General features: G+C 37.8%; 1 protein-coding gene across 2 annotated transcripts; it reads left to right on the plus strand.

The window, feature by feature from the left end:
- Positions 1-6,690: 6,690 nt before the first annotated feature.
- Positions 6,691-16,262, plus strand: LOC131798869 (adipolin-like). Of its 2 annotated transcripts, XM_059116533.2 has the most exons (9): positions 6,691-6,856; positions 6,984-7,118; positions 11,625-11,747; positions 11,972-12,086; positions 12,590-12,627; positions 12,987-13,106; positions 13,729-13,919; positions 14,274-14,352; positions 14,852-16,262. In XM_059116533.2, exons 2-9 carry the CDS (start codon positions 7,008-7,010, stop codon positions 14,948-14,950), a joined length of 876 nt encoding a protein of 291 aa, XP_058972516.1. In that variant the 5' UTR covers positions 6,691-6,856; positions 6,984-7,007; the 3' UTR covers positions 14,951-16,262. The 2 variants fall into 2 exon arrangements, with proteins under 2 accessions (XP_058972516.1, XP_058972515.1); XM_059116532.2 differs by lacking the exons at positions 6,691-6,856; positions 6,984-7,118 and adding an exon at positions 8,264-8,473.
- Positions 16,263-17,573: the final 1,311 nt, after the last annotated feature.

The following is a 17,573-nucleotide window of genomic DNA, read 5'->3' on the forward strand; positions in this document are numbered from 1 at the left end:
ACTGCTGCAGCAATAAACACTCCCTCACTAGAATTTGTTTTCAACAGTGAATGCAGTTATTTTCAAAGACATTTGTTTCATGCAAATACTGACCCCTAAGAGCAATTTGAAACCTGGTTGTGACCGGGGTAAGTTAAGGCTAGGACGATGTGTCAATGTTCTTGGGTTGCTTTTCAAAAAGATTAGAAAGGGAAGTTTTTTGTTTGCGCCTTTGTTCATACTATGACATATCTTTGAGACGAAATTGGAATACGTCACCGCTGAGATATCTAGAATATAGCCTTCTATAAGGGGCATTCAAAAAAATATAATCGACGAGCAGCTTATTCCCAAACTCCGGGGGAAAGTCTTGTCTCAAAGCACCGACAACCGCCTGAAAATGCCACAGAAACACGACAACCCATTTTCATGTAAATATGACGAGTTTCTTGCTTGTCAGCATCATTATAGTCTGTAAATACTGACCACATTTGTTTATTTTCTATCTGTAGTTTTGCTTAATTTTAAAACCTACATATCGAAAAAAACGGAGACTCAAGTGCGTTATCTTTGCTCTTCAAAAAAAAGGCGATGATTATGTTTGTTTCCTATCTCAAAAACAAGTTATTTCTCTGCAACATTCTCAATGGTTCAGTCTTTTTTGTTATATTCTTAGCTTAATTCCGAACAGGTCCTTCACCTGTGTCTAGATGTTTTACCATTAACCCATCTCTGAGCTCTAAATATTATACTTCGGCCTGTCCTTGGTAAGAGGACATCCAAGCAGACTTGTATGCATGCCAGTGAGACACCCATTGTGAAAGCACTGCAGGTAAACTAAGCTAATTCACGGGGTAGAGAGGCTTACACCATGCAAACAAAGTATTCAACTTATCTAGTGGTGTTTTCAAACTTTTGGAATGGCGAGGTCATTGTTTAAATATTGAGATATCATAGAACAAATAAATAAATAGATAAAAAACAAGAAAAGAATTACAATGGCTCCCTAGAACTTTGGCCGCCCGTTCAGCTAGAATCGTTCAGAACGTATCCGAATTTCTGGAGCTAACGGATTTAGGCAAATGAAACCGCATAATACTTTCCGTTCGGACATCCCGTTTGATAAATATGTATCACTTTTTAGGCCAGTCAGTTAATATTTTAGATTTTCCACCTTTTTAGGCAAAACATCCAAAATTTCCAAGCATGTTTGGCAAAAATATTGGCCGACGCATCTACAGCTCTTAAATGTAGAGTCAGTCAAAACATATAAAGGGTAACATGATACGAATGTCATCTGCATGTACCAACTCCCTTTGAGAAGAGCTTTCCTTGTCTAGGTCGTTAATTGTTCTCGAGTTCCTCAATCCCATCTCATCATTTTTCAAACCGATTACGTTTCAGCAAGGTGAAGAAGCTAGATTCCAGTTAAAAGCTTTAAAACAAGCAATAAATGTTACTAGATACACTGGAAAACTATGTCCTCACCCAAAATAAAAATTGGCACACACTACTACCTTCTCTCTAGCTGACCGACGTTACATAGCAACAAAACGCTGACTGAAAAAATGTGGGCTCACTTCTCCTTAAAGGAATGCTAATTCCTCGAAGTACTTTCCAAACTTGGCGACTTGCCTTGAAAGAGAAGTGCAAACTTGCAAACACTCAGACTTAATTACTTCGCCAAAATATACAAGGAATGCAAGTATCTCACCCTGAAATTTTGAAATATTTTATCGGCTTGAATTCTCATTGCCGTAGTGCCTGCCATGACATTAGAGGCTTAAAAACCGGAAACTTGTTCACAAAATTTTCCATTCTTTTCGCTGTTCCTGAACTCGCTAATGACGTACTTGTGGTTTCTTCGATAAGTATCTCTAAAATTCTAATCCGCTTTATAGTTCAGGTTAGTTAAAACAACAAATTGGGATACCATCGTTGTGAAAAACATATACATTTCGCGGACCAAAGAGTTCATAAAAAAATCCGGAGACCCGAGGAGAGAGCTCGGGTTTCCAAACAGTAATTGACTTTTTCTCTACCTCAACATACAAAGATAACTCTACACTCCACAATACTTTTAAATTTACCTCATAGCTTGCTCGCCTCTTAATGATATCCAAGGAACTGTAACGTGTGACTTTTGCCTGTGTAGCTTTAGGATGATTTAGAGATGCTAGCGCATATGTATACATTTATTTATACATAACTTTATTAGCTGCATAAACTTAATTTGCGTTAGACAGGGATAATACTAATTAAGAGGTCGTGGCGTTAGAAAGTAATTTCACAAACTACAGATGGATAAACGCCAGCCATTTTTCAGTTTCGTGCTGATAAGACATGCACTCACCAGTTGTAGATAAGATAAGTGATCAAACCGACATAGAGGAAAAACGTCTGTCGTCATTGTTGACGACTTTCTGAGGTTGGGAAACGAGATAAAATTTAAATTACAAAGATGACAGAGGTAGCTTTCTAAGGTGTAAAAGAAGGCAACAAATCGGAGATTAATCCTTTAAGGTTTCCTTTCTTCGTCATTTCGTGTTGTTTCCGACGGAGATTTTCAATGTTTTGTATCAAACACAACTTTTTGGAGCAGCGGCATCTGTCGCTAAGGACCAGCAATTCCATCTGCGGTGATGAAATCAGATAAGAATAACGAACCAATAAATGGCGCGAGCTATATTTTATTTTAATGTTCTTGATGAGGCTACTTTCTGCAACATAACGATAAAAACCTTGCAGAGTTCGTAACAAGCGTTTTAGTTTGTGTTCATTGTTTCTCTATGGACAGAAATAAAGACAGAAACATATCAAGCAAAGACAATGAAAGCCGATAAGCTTATTTTCTTTTTCGTCTATACTTTCGACAAGATGCGCTTCGTCTGGAGTTTCTTAAAGGACACGCTGCATTCCGATCTAGATAATTTAATCTCCTGTAATCTCTTCGATTGGTCATTGATGTTTTTTTTTTTTCGGTCTGTGTAAAAGTCTAATTATAACCAAGAGAGTATTGTTGTATACTTTCCCCGCAAATGGCTCGTGTTGCGATTGACCTGGGTGGCACAAAACCGGAACAGGGAAGCCACTAGCGTTCGAATTTCGAACTCTTCTTTAGTAGTGGAAAATTCTGGAGGCAAAATTTCTTGCGTTGCATGTTCAGCTTAAGAAGAACTTCTCTAAATCAATTTGGGAGAAGTGCGGTAACAGGGATCGTTGAAAATTGTTGTGAATTGGAGGACACCATTAATAATAATTTTCCAGAAAATTCAAACGCCAAGGAAGCACTTATAAGCAAACTGTGACCGAAAGGGCTGTAATGGCGGAGTTGGAAAACACGGAAAGGCGAAGAAATGTAAAAACAGAGGTAGGGTTTCAACCTGTCCCAAAAGGTATGTTATTGCATCATCACTTGTGGTCATTAAAATAAGCTGCATAATTTTGTCTGTTGCTCGAGAATATTTGTTGGTCTGATACAGGACATCACTTGTTGGACAACCACTGATGCTCTTATGTTCACTTACTTACTTACTGACTTATCCTCCTTGTGCCCTAAAGAACACTCGAGGCTATGATTTTCTTAATATCCCTTAATTCAAAGCAATCCATTTTCCCTAACAGGGTGGGTATTTCGTTTCTCATGGCATAAACGTCAAGGTCAAGATTTCAAACTCTAATCGGTTCCCAACAAGACGGCGAAAGAGGATCAAAAACCACACCCAATCGGAATATGAGGACCTCATGATTTATTGCTGCTGGTATTTTTTTATCTCTGTGGAAAGGAAAGTGAAGTACATATTAATCGTGACATAATTGTAAACATTTACTTTTAGTAACCTTTTTTAAATAAAGAATGCGCACAATTTTGCCATTGGGGATAACATATGCAAAAAAATGTGTAAATATTATTCAGGAATCGCTGAATAACTCAAAAGTGTCCAATGGTCTGCACCATGGCGGCCATGGGAATGATAACGACAATGTAACTGAAAAGTAGTTGACAAGTACCCTGTTCAATAAAATTGAACGTAACTGTGTTTAAGCTGTTTTTGACCTCCGTCTTCATAGGGGGTGGAAAAGCTCACAGAGAGTTGATATCTAAGCATTGAACCTAGTGTAGGTATCATCTCATTACTGTTCGCCGCGAAACCGAGTCATATTGGAGGAAAAAAAAGAGCAATGTCGTTTCTTGCACGCAATCGACAGTTAAGGACGTGTACTACCATCAACCGACACAATTCTGAGCTGAGAGTGCATCGCGTTTTCCATGACTAGGCACCACAGCGTAACTGAGTGTTGGACTTATTCGAGTGAAACAACAAAATCGGTGCGCCCTTGGGAAGAAATGACCTAAGAATAGCAATTCGCTACGATTGACAAACTTTTGTGGTAATCGGGTGTTAATCAACAAAGAAAAACACAATGAACTACAGGTAATTTAAAAGTAGCGAAGAGAAGGTTCTCTTGAGGTACAAACTGTTACACACCAAGCTCGTGAAATCTATGACAAATCTTCGTGGACCTAAATAAATTAGGCTTTATTGGTCTTAGTCATGCATGTAACACTTCTCAGTGAAAAGAAGCTTTGACTTGTAATACTCGAGACGAAAACGTGTAAATGTGATGCTTCAAATGACAGAGGAACGTGAAGCTAGCACTGTTCAAACTCAAAACAGCATTAAAGAGATGATGCAGACGAGTCAATTTCACCCAAGAATTTCAATGGATATACGTTTTATACCTCCGAGAGATACGTTTCGCATCGAAACTTCTTTGATTAGCAATTCCTTTCTTTATCTCTTTCATCTTGAAAGGAACTAAGAAATGGTAAAATGCGTGCGGAATGCTTTCCAGCGGAAATTGATGAAAAAAGCAGACCAACGGCTACTAAAGGATAAACAGGTCGTACCACAAAAACACAAGAAATGCGCCGATATTGCCTTTCCTATCATAAATTTAAAACGGCCTTTATAAAGAGAAAGATCTTGAACGGTGGTCTCAAGCTTGGGAATAGAAAGTGTGAGAGAATTCCAGACATGTGAGAACCTCAGACTTTCGCAGATTCTCTACAAGCTGAGCATTGGTGAGTTAGTTGGTATTTGTGGACCACAAACTATACTGTAGGTTGATATGAGACAGGCATCTTAAAGATTGCAAAGATTAGCAACGTCTGAGGCATATTTAAATTTACCCCAATCCTTTATTAATTTCTTCCTTTCAGGAGCGCTTTCCAGAGCCATGCACTGAGTTTGGAGTAAGGCATGAGAATCGTTGACATAAAGAGTCACCGTTTTAATTTCGTAACGTAACTTGACGGAAAGTAAATAGAATAATTCTGATTTATAACAGACTCATGGTCTGATTGATGATGTCTAACAAATAGTTAAATGTAATTCAAAAGTAAATAGCTGTGTTGATTCAGGCTTCCGAATGTACTTTCCGAAATTCCTTGTTTGTTTATATGAGTATGAAAATAAACTGTATTTTATCAGTTTCAGTATGGCTTTCTATTTCAAGTGTACTTAGAATTGCTTAAACTATTGTGTTAAAACATTTACAGCTGAAAACAAGGAAAAAGTATTGTAGTATCAAGCACCTCCTTATTCACACGTTGTTTATAATTAGTGTTCCTAGAACTATTTTACCACGTGGAGCCTTATTTTCACACCTTGGCTACTGATTATTTCAAAGAGCTAAGCTCGAAAGTGGGATTAGTGCGGCAGTTCCACTCGAGAAGTTGCAGACTTTATTCAGGTAAAGTAAAGACACAGTAAATATGGAACTTCTCTCTTCTATCGCGTAGGAAGAGCAACTTATTGAGTAAGATCTTTTCTCAAAATGGTCACTTAACATTTTAGATTTGATTTCACTGAGTAGGATATTTACCATCACAATATTGGAACAACACTCTTAAGGACGATTAGTTTTGACTTACTCAAAACAAATTTTGATCGTGCGAGGGTAGTTTTGTGGTCGAGGAAATAGTGATGAACGGAAGTTCAGGGTTGCTTCTCTGAAACGGCTTAAAAGGAAAACTCCGGACTGAAAATGCCCTCCAAGAAAGTCTTAAAAAAGATTTTTACTTTTCTTAAGACGTTAAGTCAAACTACGTTTGCCCTAAATTACATGTATGCAACAAGACAGAATAAAAATACAAAAAAGGTGAGAATGTTTAGCTTGCGTGTTGATTTACATTACATAAAGATTCTCAGCCCCTAAAGGACTTATCCTGCTCATGTTTTTTAATTGATGTTCCCTAGGTTAAGCCCACGCTATCCTTACTTGCTGCTGAAGTCTGCGGTCAGCGATTATTACATTCCAGCCGGAAGTCGTGTCGACATCTTTGAACTCTCTAAACCAATTTTGAGGGTGTTTACCAAAACTGCTGAATAAATGAAATATTCCAGAACAATGACACAACACAATAGAACATTGAGACAGAAATTCATGCTCGCAGCCCCGGGTATTTCCTCTTGGACACGGCCGTATTTCATTGCAAAGGTACCGCAAATCAGGCGCACTCGTTTTATCTGTCAACAGGCCTTCCATATCGTCCACAGGAATACTAAGAGGTTCCTCTTTGAATGACACTCTGCTCTGTTTGCGCATTACCATTGGTTGTCAGTAGTCTCGATTCCAGGGTTTGATAGACGCATCATCAACGGGTCGGCGGGAGTATAAAACAACGTATTTCCCTGTCAGAAGCTCATTTGTATCCATTTGTAGTAATTTATCTCGCGGGTGTTAACTTTACAGCTGCCACCAGAGACCATCGGATCGGTGTTAATCGTACAAGTATTCTTAAACCAGCCTTTAAGAAGACCTGTAATCATAGCAACTGCGCAAGGAAAACCACGGATATTTTTAGAATAAGGTAAGTTACGCATACTTCATTTCGTGGTCACACGCGTGGTTGAGTTTGGATGTACGACTTTGTAACATGTGTGGTGCAAATCTGATCAAAATTAACGCGAATAAAACCATTTGTTTGCTACTTTTAGGTTGACTGATATTCCAACGACAACATGCAAATAAGGTTAATCTTCGTGTTTTTACTGTTGCTGGAATTAACCAATAGTGTCTCATGTGCGAAAAAGCCCTCAGGAACAAGAAGAAATCGCAACCCATTAAGCTCGGTAAGACACTTGTTTTAGTTATTTTTTTAACTTCAGCCTGCTGCGAGTCTCTCTTAAGTTTCGTTTAATACGTAACAAACAACAGTAACACCGACTAATCAGCATGAACAAAACTTTAAAATTGGAAGAAATAAACTAAACATGAATTCTAAAAAAACAATGATAAACACGAGGAAACCATCTTGACCCCCTGTTACCACAAATAAATTTCGTATTTAACGTGTCCCAGTGATATAAGCCATATTTTCTTAATTCACAACATTCAGTATTTCTCAGATGTACATGAAAAATTGTTCTCCTGGAAAAACGTACAAGTTGCGGTCGGAAATAAAACAGTTAACAAACAAACAGTTCATTCATTAGAGGAGCTTTTAATATTATGGTGAAAGAAAGACTGTTTTTCATCAATGTAAGTTGATGAAGTACTATTCTTTGCCTGAAGAACACAACTTAAGTTAACAAGACAAATTGTTTCTGCGGTGACGTTTCCTCACGCAGATAAAGTTCTTGCTATTCTCCCATATACGAAATCATAAACAAGGGCAAAATATTTGGAGTAGGACAGAAACGTGCTCATCAAAGCAATCATCGTACGCATCGGCATTTCACAACAACCATGTGTCGATCGATAGTTGGGCTCCTCCCCACCAATTACAAATGTAATCACCGACCTAACAGAAGTCCTAATGATAATTTGTTGGGCGGGGTTTGAACAAAAACAGATGTTGTTTTATCTAAACAAGTAACAATTTCAGGTCCACAAGGCTTTAATATGTTTTTAACAAATTCTGCGGCTTCTTTTAGCAACATTATTGACTATGAACGAAAGCTGGGCGCGGGTTGTGGCGCAAAAAAATGCCATCCATAAAATAGCTCACAGATGTGCACCAAAGGGCACGTAGCAGATTTCAACACCAAAGGAATCCCGACGTTTCACCATTAAATCCAAATCACTTACTTTTTTTGTGACCGTCCCGTATCAATGCCCAAATCCACCTGAGAAATCGATGGTATCAATGCGACCTTCACCTTAAAGGGAAATACCAATATTAAATTTCTTCATTTTCCGACCTCCCGTGCCTTACCCAATTACCCATAAATTTAGCGCCTCGTTGCATTTGAGACCAGTCTATTTTGCACCGCCTTTGTGAAGAGCTCTCTGCGGGAAGATGTTGAATCTTAAATATCCTAGTGTTGTTCGCTATGTGGTCATTGTTACAGTGACTTTTCTGTTTAGTCTCCAATTCGAGATCGCTTCACCAACTGTGAGTTCGACAAGACCCTCGGTGGTACAAACCTCACCGAACAATGGTGGGAATACCAAAAAGGTATCTGACAGCCTCGAGAATTCAAACGTAAGATATTTTCTAACTATATTGTATTCTTAAAGGGTTATTTTGAGGGAGTTCTTTGCGTGGCTTAGCAGATGGATAGCAGTCGTGTTGCGTTTTCTTACGCCCTCTCACTGTTCGCCATCTTTTACCAAGCGTCTTCGGTTGGAAAAAAATAATCGACCATTCGTCTTTTCAAAGGTTTCTCTGTGGGGTGTCCTCGGACAGCGCTTGAAAGATAAAACATAGACGCGACAAGAGTGGGTGAAAGAACGTAGTACACACGTTCTTTAACTTTTGTCGACTAGCTCTCCGTGACTGATAGGAAAGTGCAGTGACTTTGTGCTTTCATTGTTTGAATCAATTTTCAAGATTAAGAGAAAATCGAGTCGGTTGCCAACATGAAGTCATTCATTTTACCAGAGGTTGCCGGCCTCGAATGATTTCGGTCCGTCGCTTCGCGAACGCTCTGCTGATTGCCTTTCGTGACCATGCATTTTTTTAAACAGTTTGTCGACAAGTTTTCATAAATCTATTTCTTCCAATCTTTCTAAGGCTTGCAAACGAAAACTCTTCAGTTTCTGCGAAGAATCATCGACTTGGGTATGTGTGTAGGGGATCTTGGGAAGTGTTAAATACTCCAGAAATTAATAAGCTCTTCCGCTGGTTTGGTTACCAAAAACGTAAGCAAGTCACAAAGTTCAATCCCTTGAAGATGCTCTCCATGAGAGGAAAAAAAAAAAAGAAAATCGTATTTTCCGATTAGGCCATGCACGCGAGTTGTTAAAACATGCAATTGACTTGTAAGGTCGTTGATTGATAACACAGGACCAAGTGGCTCGTTTACTCAAGCTGTTGACACTTAAAGATTTCACATCTTAGAAGGTTATCACTTGTAGCGGGTTGTCAATTAACTGTAATTATATTCAAGGCTGATAATCAAACATAATTTAGAGGATATAACCTTGCCGGGTGGGTTAATACCCGTCTGAAAATTTAATTGATAGAATTAATGCAATTACCTCATCTAATTAGTAGTTACATAGTACAACCATGAGGGTTAGAGTGCAATTATATTTTCTGACAACTGAAGTTCTGTAGAATAACATTTTTGAGGGTGTTTCTGGCATAAATTCCAAGAGTAGTTTCTTAATCAGCCGAAAGAACAGGAAAAGAAAGAATGCTTCCTCTAGCCTTTCAAATGCCAAAATATGGCAGAAAGAATCATAAAATTGATTTTTCTTCCTTTTTCCACTGCCTTTATAAGTTACACTGACGTCCGCCACATACAGTGTTCCTTGAAACAAGCTAACTGATGTAAGAGAATGTTGCATGATAACTATAATGACTCGTAATTAATTGTTTGTTAGTATGCTTGTAGTTATGAGAGTCTTAAAAAAATGGCTATTCATTGTAGCTAGAGCGGTCAATCGGACTGTGACAATTATTCACTAGAAATTATCGTTTTAGTCCATTGATAAATAAAAATCCTCTCAACTCGGATATATACTGTAAGGGGAGAATACCTTGACAAACAGCAAAGGGGTCTTGGTTTTAAATTCTATCGATGGTTTACGATCTTAAAAAGAAAAGACATGGTTTGCCTGGTTTCCAACTTTGCTGAACTGGACTGAAAAGATTTGTCACCGGGAAAACCTTCAGAAAGACCTTGAAGCAGACTTTAATATTCCCGTTTAATAGAACGATTACCCGAAATTCAATGGAACACGTTGTTTTCATAACATGGAAATAGGTTTCGTGCGTGTTTCATTACAGCAACGTTCATGTACTCAAGTTGCAACAAATTTGTGGAGGCAACCATGGTTGTTTGGGCCTCTTGGTCACCAAATGTAAATTGTGGATTTTAAATCAGCACGGATGACTCGTACTTGAAATAACTATAATATCAAGGATACAGGTAACACGATAAATCAACGTCTAAGCTTTCAAAATATTATAGGCACAACAATTCATTGAATGAAATCTTCAGTTTTCACTCCCTCAAAAGAAAATGGTCCACATCTTTCAACTACTCAACTCTGGTTTCCCTTACTGATGCGATATTGTGATTATAATTATATTATATAAAATAAATCCCTGCTCCTAGCCTAACCTTAATATCCTATTTAGAACAAAATATTTCAATCTCTACATTTTTTGCAAGACCTCTGGTCCTATTATAAATATAGGGTTAAAATGTAAGTAGCAGACATTTCTAATGTAATTTGTCAGTCACTTTGACCTGCATGAATCAGGTCTCGTCCATCAGCATATTAAGATACGAACAAAAGAACCAATGGTTGACCCTAACGAACGAGCAAAGGAAAGACTGAACTGCGAATTTAAATCAAATGGATGGATGAATGACTGAATAAAAATGTCAAAGATCAACAGAGTAAATGAATGAATGAATGAATAGGTAGATGGATGAAGAGCACATAAGAGAATGAGCGAACAAACGAGTGATTTAGTGAACACACATCCGTGCGCACTTTTAATTGATGAGCCCATAAAACGAGTGGACCTCTTAGTAGAAAATCGCAGAGAAAAACATTGAGAAAGCACAGCGATCGCCCTGCAATCATTCACAACATTTTCCAGTAAAAACAGTTAACGGTCCTGAATGTTTCAAAAACCATAATCTTTCAGATGAGTGCAATATCTGTATAGTTGTAAATACATTACCATAACTTAAATCATTGTACCATTTTTCTCAGTGCTCTTCATTCTTGAGTCTAATGAGTCTTAAACAAAAACATTCATGCGTTAATACAAGAACGAAGAACGACTATCTATAAATGGAACAGCATATTCCACACAAACCGAAAAGTGCTAAGGTTGTCTAACAGCTAATACCTGAAATCAGTATTTCTTGATAAAATTTGGAGGGAAGCGACTACTAGATGATTTAAAATGTGTAAAAAGTTGCTTTGATTGTCTTTTGCAACACATGTGGCTAAAATAGAGCGAGTTTTCGAGGTGACGGTCAATCAAAAGCCCATACAACTAACCTTAGACATACTTTTTTTAAGGGGAAAAATCTTAGCAGAGAAACAGACAAACACAACCAAAAAAAACCTGACCAAAAAAGATGTAATCGTCTTTTTGAGATCGGATCGTTATGTGTTCTGCAAGCTATTGATAATAACTAGTAGAGCCACTCTTTTCTTCAAAGTTGCAGACAGCATCTGATAATGGTTCGGATCCTGTCAATCCGGCACAGAGTTGGAACTACTTCCGAAAACGTGGTAAGGGAAACAAGGGAAAGAAAGACAAAAATGCCAAGGACAACACCAAAGTAAGGAATCTCTGTTATCATCTCACAATCGGTATGATTTATTTCAACTGTCATATCTGATACTTTAAAACAGGTTTCGTTTGTATTTAGAAGCCATGGCGTTAGAGGTTGCAAGGCAATTAGTTCCTGAGGTCTCTAAGTCACATTTCCCAGCAACACATCGATTACTTACTATTTAAAATATCTTCGCTTTGTTTTTTTTTCCTTTTTTTGTTACCTGTCAGATTGTTTGTGACCCAGGTCCCCCTGGACCTCCTGGCCCACCAGGTCCAATTGGGCCGCCAGGAGCTCAAGTGACAGAGGCTACGATGTTGGCGGAGTTTAGGAACATGGTGCAAGGTAAGAAGAGTATTAATCACTCAACTTTAGTTAAATCAAACTTTCTTCTTATTTCTTCTTATTAAAATTAAAGGAATTTCCCTTGAACTATTATCTAAGTCATTTAATATCAATTATATTAAACACCCCTTTTGGCATGCGTAGCTGATGTGATTAATCGCGCTACAATGAGGCCTATTAGGGCTTTGAGGTCAAATTCTTCAAAGGATGCTGCGACAGTTACCAATTATGAAAAAGTTCAAAGGATCAGCTTGGATCAGCATGAGTCGGCCCTGTAGGCAATCCAAAGAGAGCGAAAGAAGTTGTAGCGTTTTAGGTTTTTCCACACATTCAGTCCTTTCTTTAGGATATACTGTCTAAGTCACAAAGAAGAACTTCCAAACACATGTAATTAACACGTCCAACGAAGCTCCATTTCAAACATTAGACTATCCCCATAGAACCTCAAATATCAATATTTAGCATGTGTAATGTGTCTTTTTTTGACATTTTTTGTTATAAAGAAAGTGCAAATCGACGATCAAGGCGAATTGCAGACCAGGTATTTATAAGTTTCCTACTGGCCGAGAGCATCAATGAAAATTTCTCTTATTCAACGATCACCATAGAACTGCACGTTGATACACCCTAACGACCGCAAGTTTAGAGAGTATTTGATAGTAAAGAAGGATGCCATACACTTGCCATGAGTGTTACTCGTGAAAGTAGAAACTAGCCTATTAGCAGCTGTGTGGTTACGCACAACTGATAGCTGAACCATTTTTTTTTGTGCGAGAAAAATCAGACGAAAGGACGATTAGTTACCTTGAGGGAAAAGGCCCATCAATCTGTTACTGACAATCAATGATTAAAAAAGAACCAAGCAAAGATAACATAACTAATACACGCTTCTTCCAACAGAATATCAGTCTGATGGCTGCAGGTATTCCAGATCTGTTGTCTGCTCACCATGTTCTCCTCAGATACGCCATTAACATTCCAAAGAGGGCGCATCAGGAGGTGCAAAACTACAAACAGCCGGTAAGTTTTGTATGTCATACAAAGGTTCTACGATAACTTTTTGAGACTGTTTTTCTTTTGAATGGCGTTAATTTGAATAGTCACACACTTAAGTGACTGTGGTAACGAAGGTGATTTAGCGAAATGAATCCAAAACGCAGTGAACACATCAAACATTCTAATTTATTAAAGTGGTTGCTTTGAAATTAAACCTTGTTAAAATAAAAATTGAATACCTTATGTTGGAAGTGCATATCAGCTCTCATTTCAGTGGTACCTCACCAGCATTCATCTAACAACTCGAATTTTGACTGCTGCTGTACCAATGCAGATTGCCTTGTAAAGAATTACTTCTCACCTACTTTGAATTAACGTGGATCACAATGATTATGCTATTTTGTACACTGATTTTTCTTCGAATATAAATTATTGACCCATTATGAGTCACCTTGACTGACAGGTTAGTTGCCTAGAAATAAAAATCTGCCTAGGGATGCTTGCTAAAGGTAGACAATAAGGTACAAAAAAAATTTAAATTTCTAATTGAAAAAAAAAACAACAACAACATGTCCGCCTGTTTTTCACTTTTACGAGAGGTGATTTAAATCTGTGAATCAAATGTGATTGGGATTCTTTCCTCCAGGGTGATCAGGCCGGTACGTTTGTGCGTGGAAGTGATGTCAACTTGCGTTCTGGTCAATACTTCATAAGGTACACAGGTGTATACCACCTTACAGCCACACTCCTAATCTCACGCGACAGGGATACAAATCTGCGCCCAAGAGACTACATAAAAATCAGCATCTGTATCAACTCACTGTGCGAATTGAACACGTAAGTAGATGCCTATGGCATACGCTCTTATCTAGGTTAATTCTCATCTTTTTATTGATTTTGATGGTAATTGTATGTTTGCCTTAAAAGAAAATCACTGGGGCGTCTTTTTTTAATCCTTTGGCTGCCAAAAACTTGAACTGTTTGGCAATAAAGACCGCAAACTCAGCAGGCACATAGGCAGAGGACGAGAGCCCCGTCCCTAACCTTATAACTCAGACCCGCTCGCCAATGCATCTGCTGTTAAGGCTGACGCATATCAAGGAAAAACGTGTCCCCTGAAAACATCACAGTCTTAAAAAGGAAACTAATCGCATCCTCAACATGGCTAAGTAATTTCAATTCCAATTCCAGAGCTTTGACAACGATAGCAGGAATGGAGAGCAACAGCCTGAAGTTTTCAGTCACAGTTAGTGGAATGCTAATGCTCAAGGTAATAATTTACTCAACTTTTGAAGGAGTTAGGGGTTCCTTATAGCCCGTTGCCAGTACGATGTTAGTATCATGACCCTGTACAGATGCAATATATTAAAAAAAGCAAAGGAGTCCCCTTAAGAATCTATGAATTTAGTAGGCTAAATACCTAAGGTGACGCTCCCCTTACACCACATACTTTAAGCAAATTGCTTTCCGACTGCATTTCAACATGTTCCTGCCAGGAGCGGTATATGGGCCCTCCGCTCACGCTGCTTCCCGTGTGACACATGTGAAAGTTAAAGTACATGTATTCCTTTTTCCTAATTTTACGTCAATAAGTAAGTCAAGGTCGCCATATTTAAATTCTCCTGACATTGGTTACATCATAAGTTAAGAGGAGATGACAGTAGAGAACATTATTAGATAGAGGACATTACATAGTGTCCACAAAGGTTAACAGTGCGACGTCTTCACTCATTAACGAATAAAATATTTGTGGTTATTTTGATCACCAGGCCGGGAGTTACGTGTCAGTTTTCGTCGAGAACAACACTAACAAGCCTCTTGTTATTTTGGAGCAGTCCTCTTTTTCCGGCCTCATGATTGGCCGATAGGATGACGTCAAAGGAAGGCGTTACAATGGTTAGGATAAACAAAAGTAAACCTGACTTAATTTACGCTCTCCATCAGTTTCAAATATTGTATACAATACAGTACATCAATTACAGAGTAACTGCATAGTTCTGGCTAGGATCCGCACCTTTTCCTTCATATAGACTGTGAACAAAGTGTAGAGTAATAATCTGGGGTAATTTTCTAACATTTCAGTGCTCATATAACGTTGTAGATATATAAAGTTTAACCAGAGAATAAGTACGTAGACATAGTGGCGAGAAATTATATTTCTGGTTTACAACATTCCATGTCTTTGGCTGTGGCTTTCTTATAGGGGATGAGATATTGTTTGTTTGTGGTTGCATGTATCTACCTACGCCACAAATAGTTTAGGGCTTAAAGTATACCGTTGTGAAATTGAGACCTTGAAAATTATCCCCTCTTGAAACAAATTTCACAAATTTACCATCGGCTAATTGTAACTCCCTGGAATCCGGAACTGTATTCCGTCTAATTTAGCAGCCCTAGAAAATGGGGCTTAACTATAGTGTGAAATTTTTTTACTTTCTAAGCTTCCATGGGTTTTACATGGGGGGTCTTTAAGCCAAATTCTAGAGTAAATATTTCAATCCACTTTTCTTTAATTTAGTTTCCAGTAATAGTACATAGTGTTTGTAAACTAGCACCTCCTAGTACCGTACGTGATTAAATCGGCCTATCCGGCTCTATAAATGAGTTAATTAACAACATTTCCGCTGAAAATGTCCTTAGGCGCGTTTCTCGAAAATCCCGGTAACTTAACTTGTCCGAAGCCATATCTTAGAATAAAAATTTAAAGATAAGGAAGCAGGTTCTGCAAACCTTAACCAGTCCATTTTGTTTCTTTAGCAAATAGTATTATTGTATACTTTTCAAGACTTTTGAAACACCCATCTTAAATGTAAACAGAACAGTTTGACGGGCCCGTTAAGTTGCTGGGACCTTCGTGAAGTTAATTTCCTTTACTGATACCATATTTACTTTGATAGGCACCAGTACTATGCATTACCACAAGTTAGAGTATTGTAAATGATCAATATGAATTGTTTATAGCTTGCCAGTGGAAAAAGTCTGACAAAGAAATATTGAAATTTGGTAAAATTGACTACTGTAAAATTTTTTTAGTCATAAAATGATGGAGTACAGATTTGCATAAATTCCTAATGCAGTCGACCTATAAACAGTAAACAATTGTACGTTTTAAATGATACAAATAATCACAATTTCCACTGTTGACATAATTTCAATAAAGACAGTTATTATTGGTAATAATTACTTGTGTTGAGAATTATTAAGTTGTTTTACAATGGTTGTCGAAAGAAATAGCTTGGTTTCCACTTTGCGCTCTTTAAGAAAACGAACTTTAAACGTTTGTGCTCTTTCAAAAATATCATCAAATTATAAACGATTGTTTTTGAGTCAAAGGTGTCGAAACGCTTCGTTCGGAAGGGCAGAAGAAATAGTAACAAGATGAGACAGATGTTGTATCCATGGTGGATGGCTTGGTCGTTTAATCACGAGAGAGATGTTCAGTCGATTTATCGCTCGTGTCAGACGTCGAACGATCGGTGTTTGTGACCAGACAGGACCATTTTTAATGGCACTAACTGACCTACAGGAATTCTTTTTCAATACCCCCTTCCAAGGTTCACGTTAGAGCCGACACTCCGCTATATTTGGCACAGTTCCTTTTTCGGGAGTTTTGAACAATTTTAGCAAACCAATATAGTGGAACAAAAATAGTCCCAGTAGACTCACTTGGTGCACCTCGTGAGTCCACAAATTTTGACTGCTATGAAGACGAATATAATAGCTATTCGCCTCAGGCTCAGTGAATATTGTGAAATTTTCCCCTCGACCTCGTCTCGGATTATTCGACAATATTTACTCCGCCTTCAGCAAATATTAATTGCAGCGATTTTTTGTCCCCCAAACATAATTAGCATGAGCTTCTGATAGCTCTTAAACCTTTCTCAACATTGCACCTGTTTTTCCTAATAGCCATAATTATCGGCAAAAACGAAAGCAAATTGCCTGAATTTGCTTGCTACCAAAACATTATTGCAATCGAGGCTTAATCTGATAGAAAAAACAAGAATGTACGTTTTAATAAAGCAATTATTTGAAAGAAAGAAGGAGTTTATCTTGAAATAATTTTGTTCTCGACCCCTTTGGCATTTGCTTCCATTATTCCAAATGGACACAAAAAAGGAGAAATATTCATTTGGTAACATACAACCTACCAATATAATTGGCACACATTTTGTTGTTTTATTTACATTGTCAATTTTTTTTTTTGATGGGACCGAAGTAATGGCTGTAGTTTACTCGACTTTAACACGCCTTTCACGACAGAAAATCTGCAGTTAACGTTTTAAATGCAGACATAACCAGAAAACTGAACTTTTTCTTTGTTATGACATAATGACACCACCTTCAACTTATTTTTTGATGATTCTTTGTCCACTGTCAGAAAGCAAGAGGTATAAAAGAGTATAAGAGGTAAAATAAGTTGAAAAGCTGTGTCATCAGATAAAATCGTTGACTAACACACTCTGATAGTTACTACAAGCACAACTGCTC

Source organism: Pocillopora verrucosa, chromosome 9, assembly GCF_036669915.1.
Source record: "Pocillopora verrucosa isolate sample1 chromosome 9, ASM3666991v2, whole genome shotgun sequence".
NCBI lineage: Eukaryota > Metazoa > Cnidaria > Anthozoa > Scleractinia > Pocilloporidae > Pocillopora > Pocillopora verrucosa.

Bases quoted from the DNA above. Each gene is read 5' to 3' on its own strand.
- LOC131798869 (XM_059116532.2), top strand. From the start codon at position 8,288: ATGTTGAATCTTAAATATCCTAGTGTTGTTCGCTATGTGGTCATTGTT. The intron at 12,087-12,589 runs GTAAGAAGAGTA...TTTGTTATAAAG, and splicing joins GTTTAGGAACATGGTGCAAG to AAAGTGCAAATCGACGATCA. The intron at 12,628-12,986 runs GTATTTATAAGT...TTCTTCCAACAG, and splicing joins CAAGGCGAATTGCAGACCAG to AATATCAGTCTGATGGCTGC.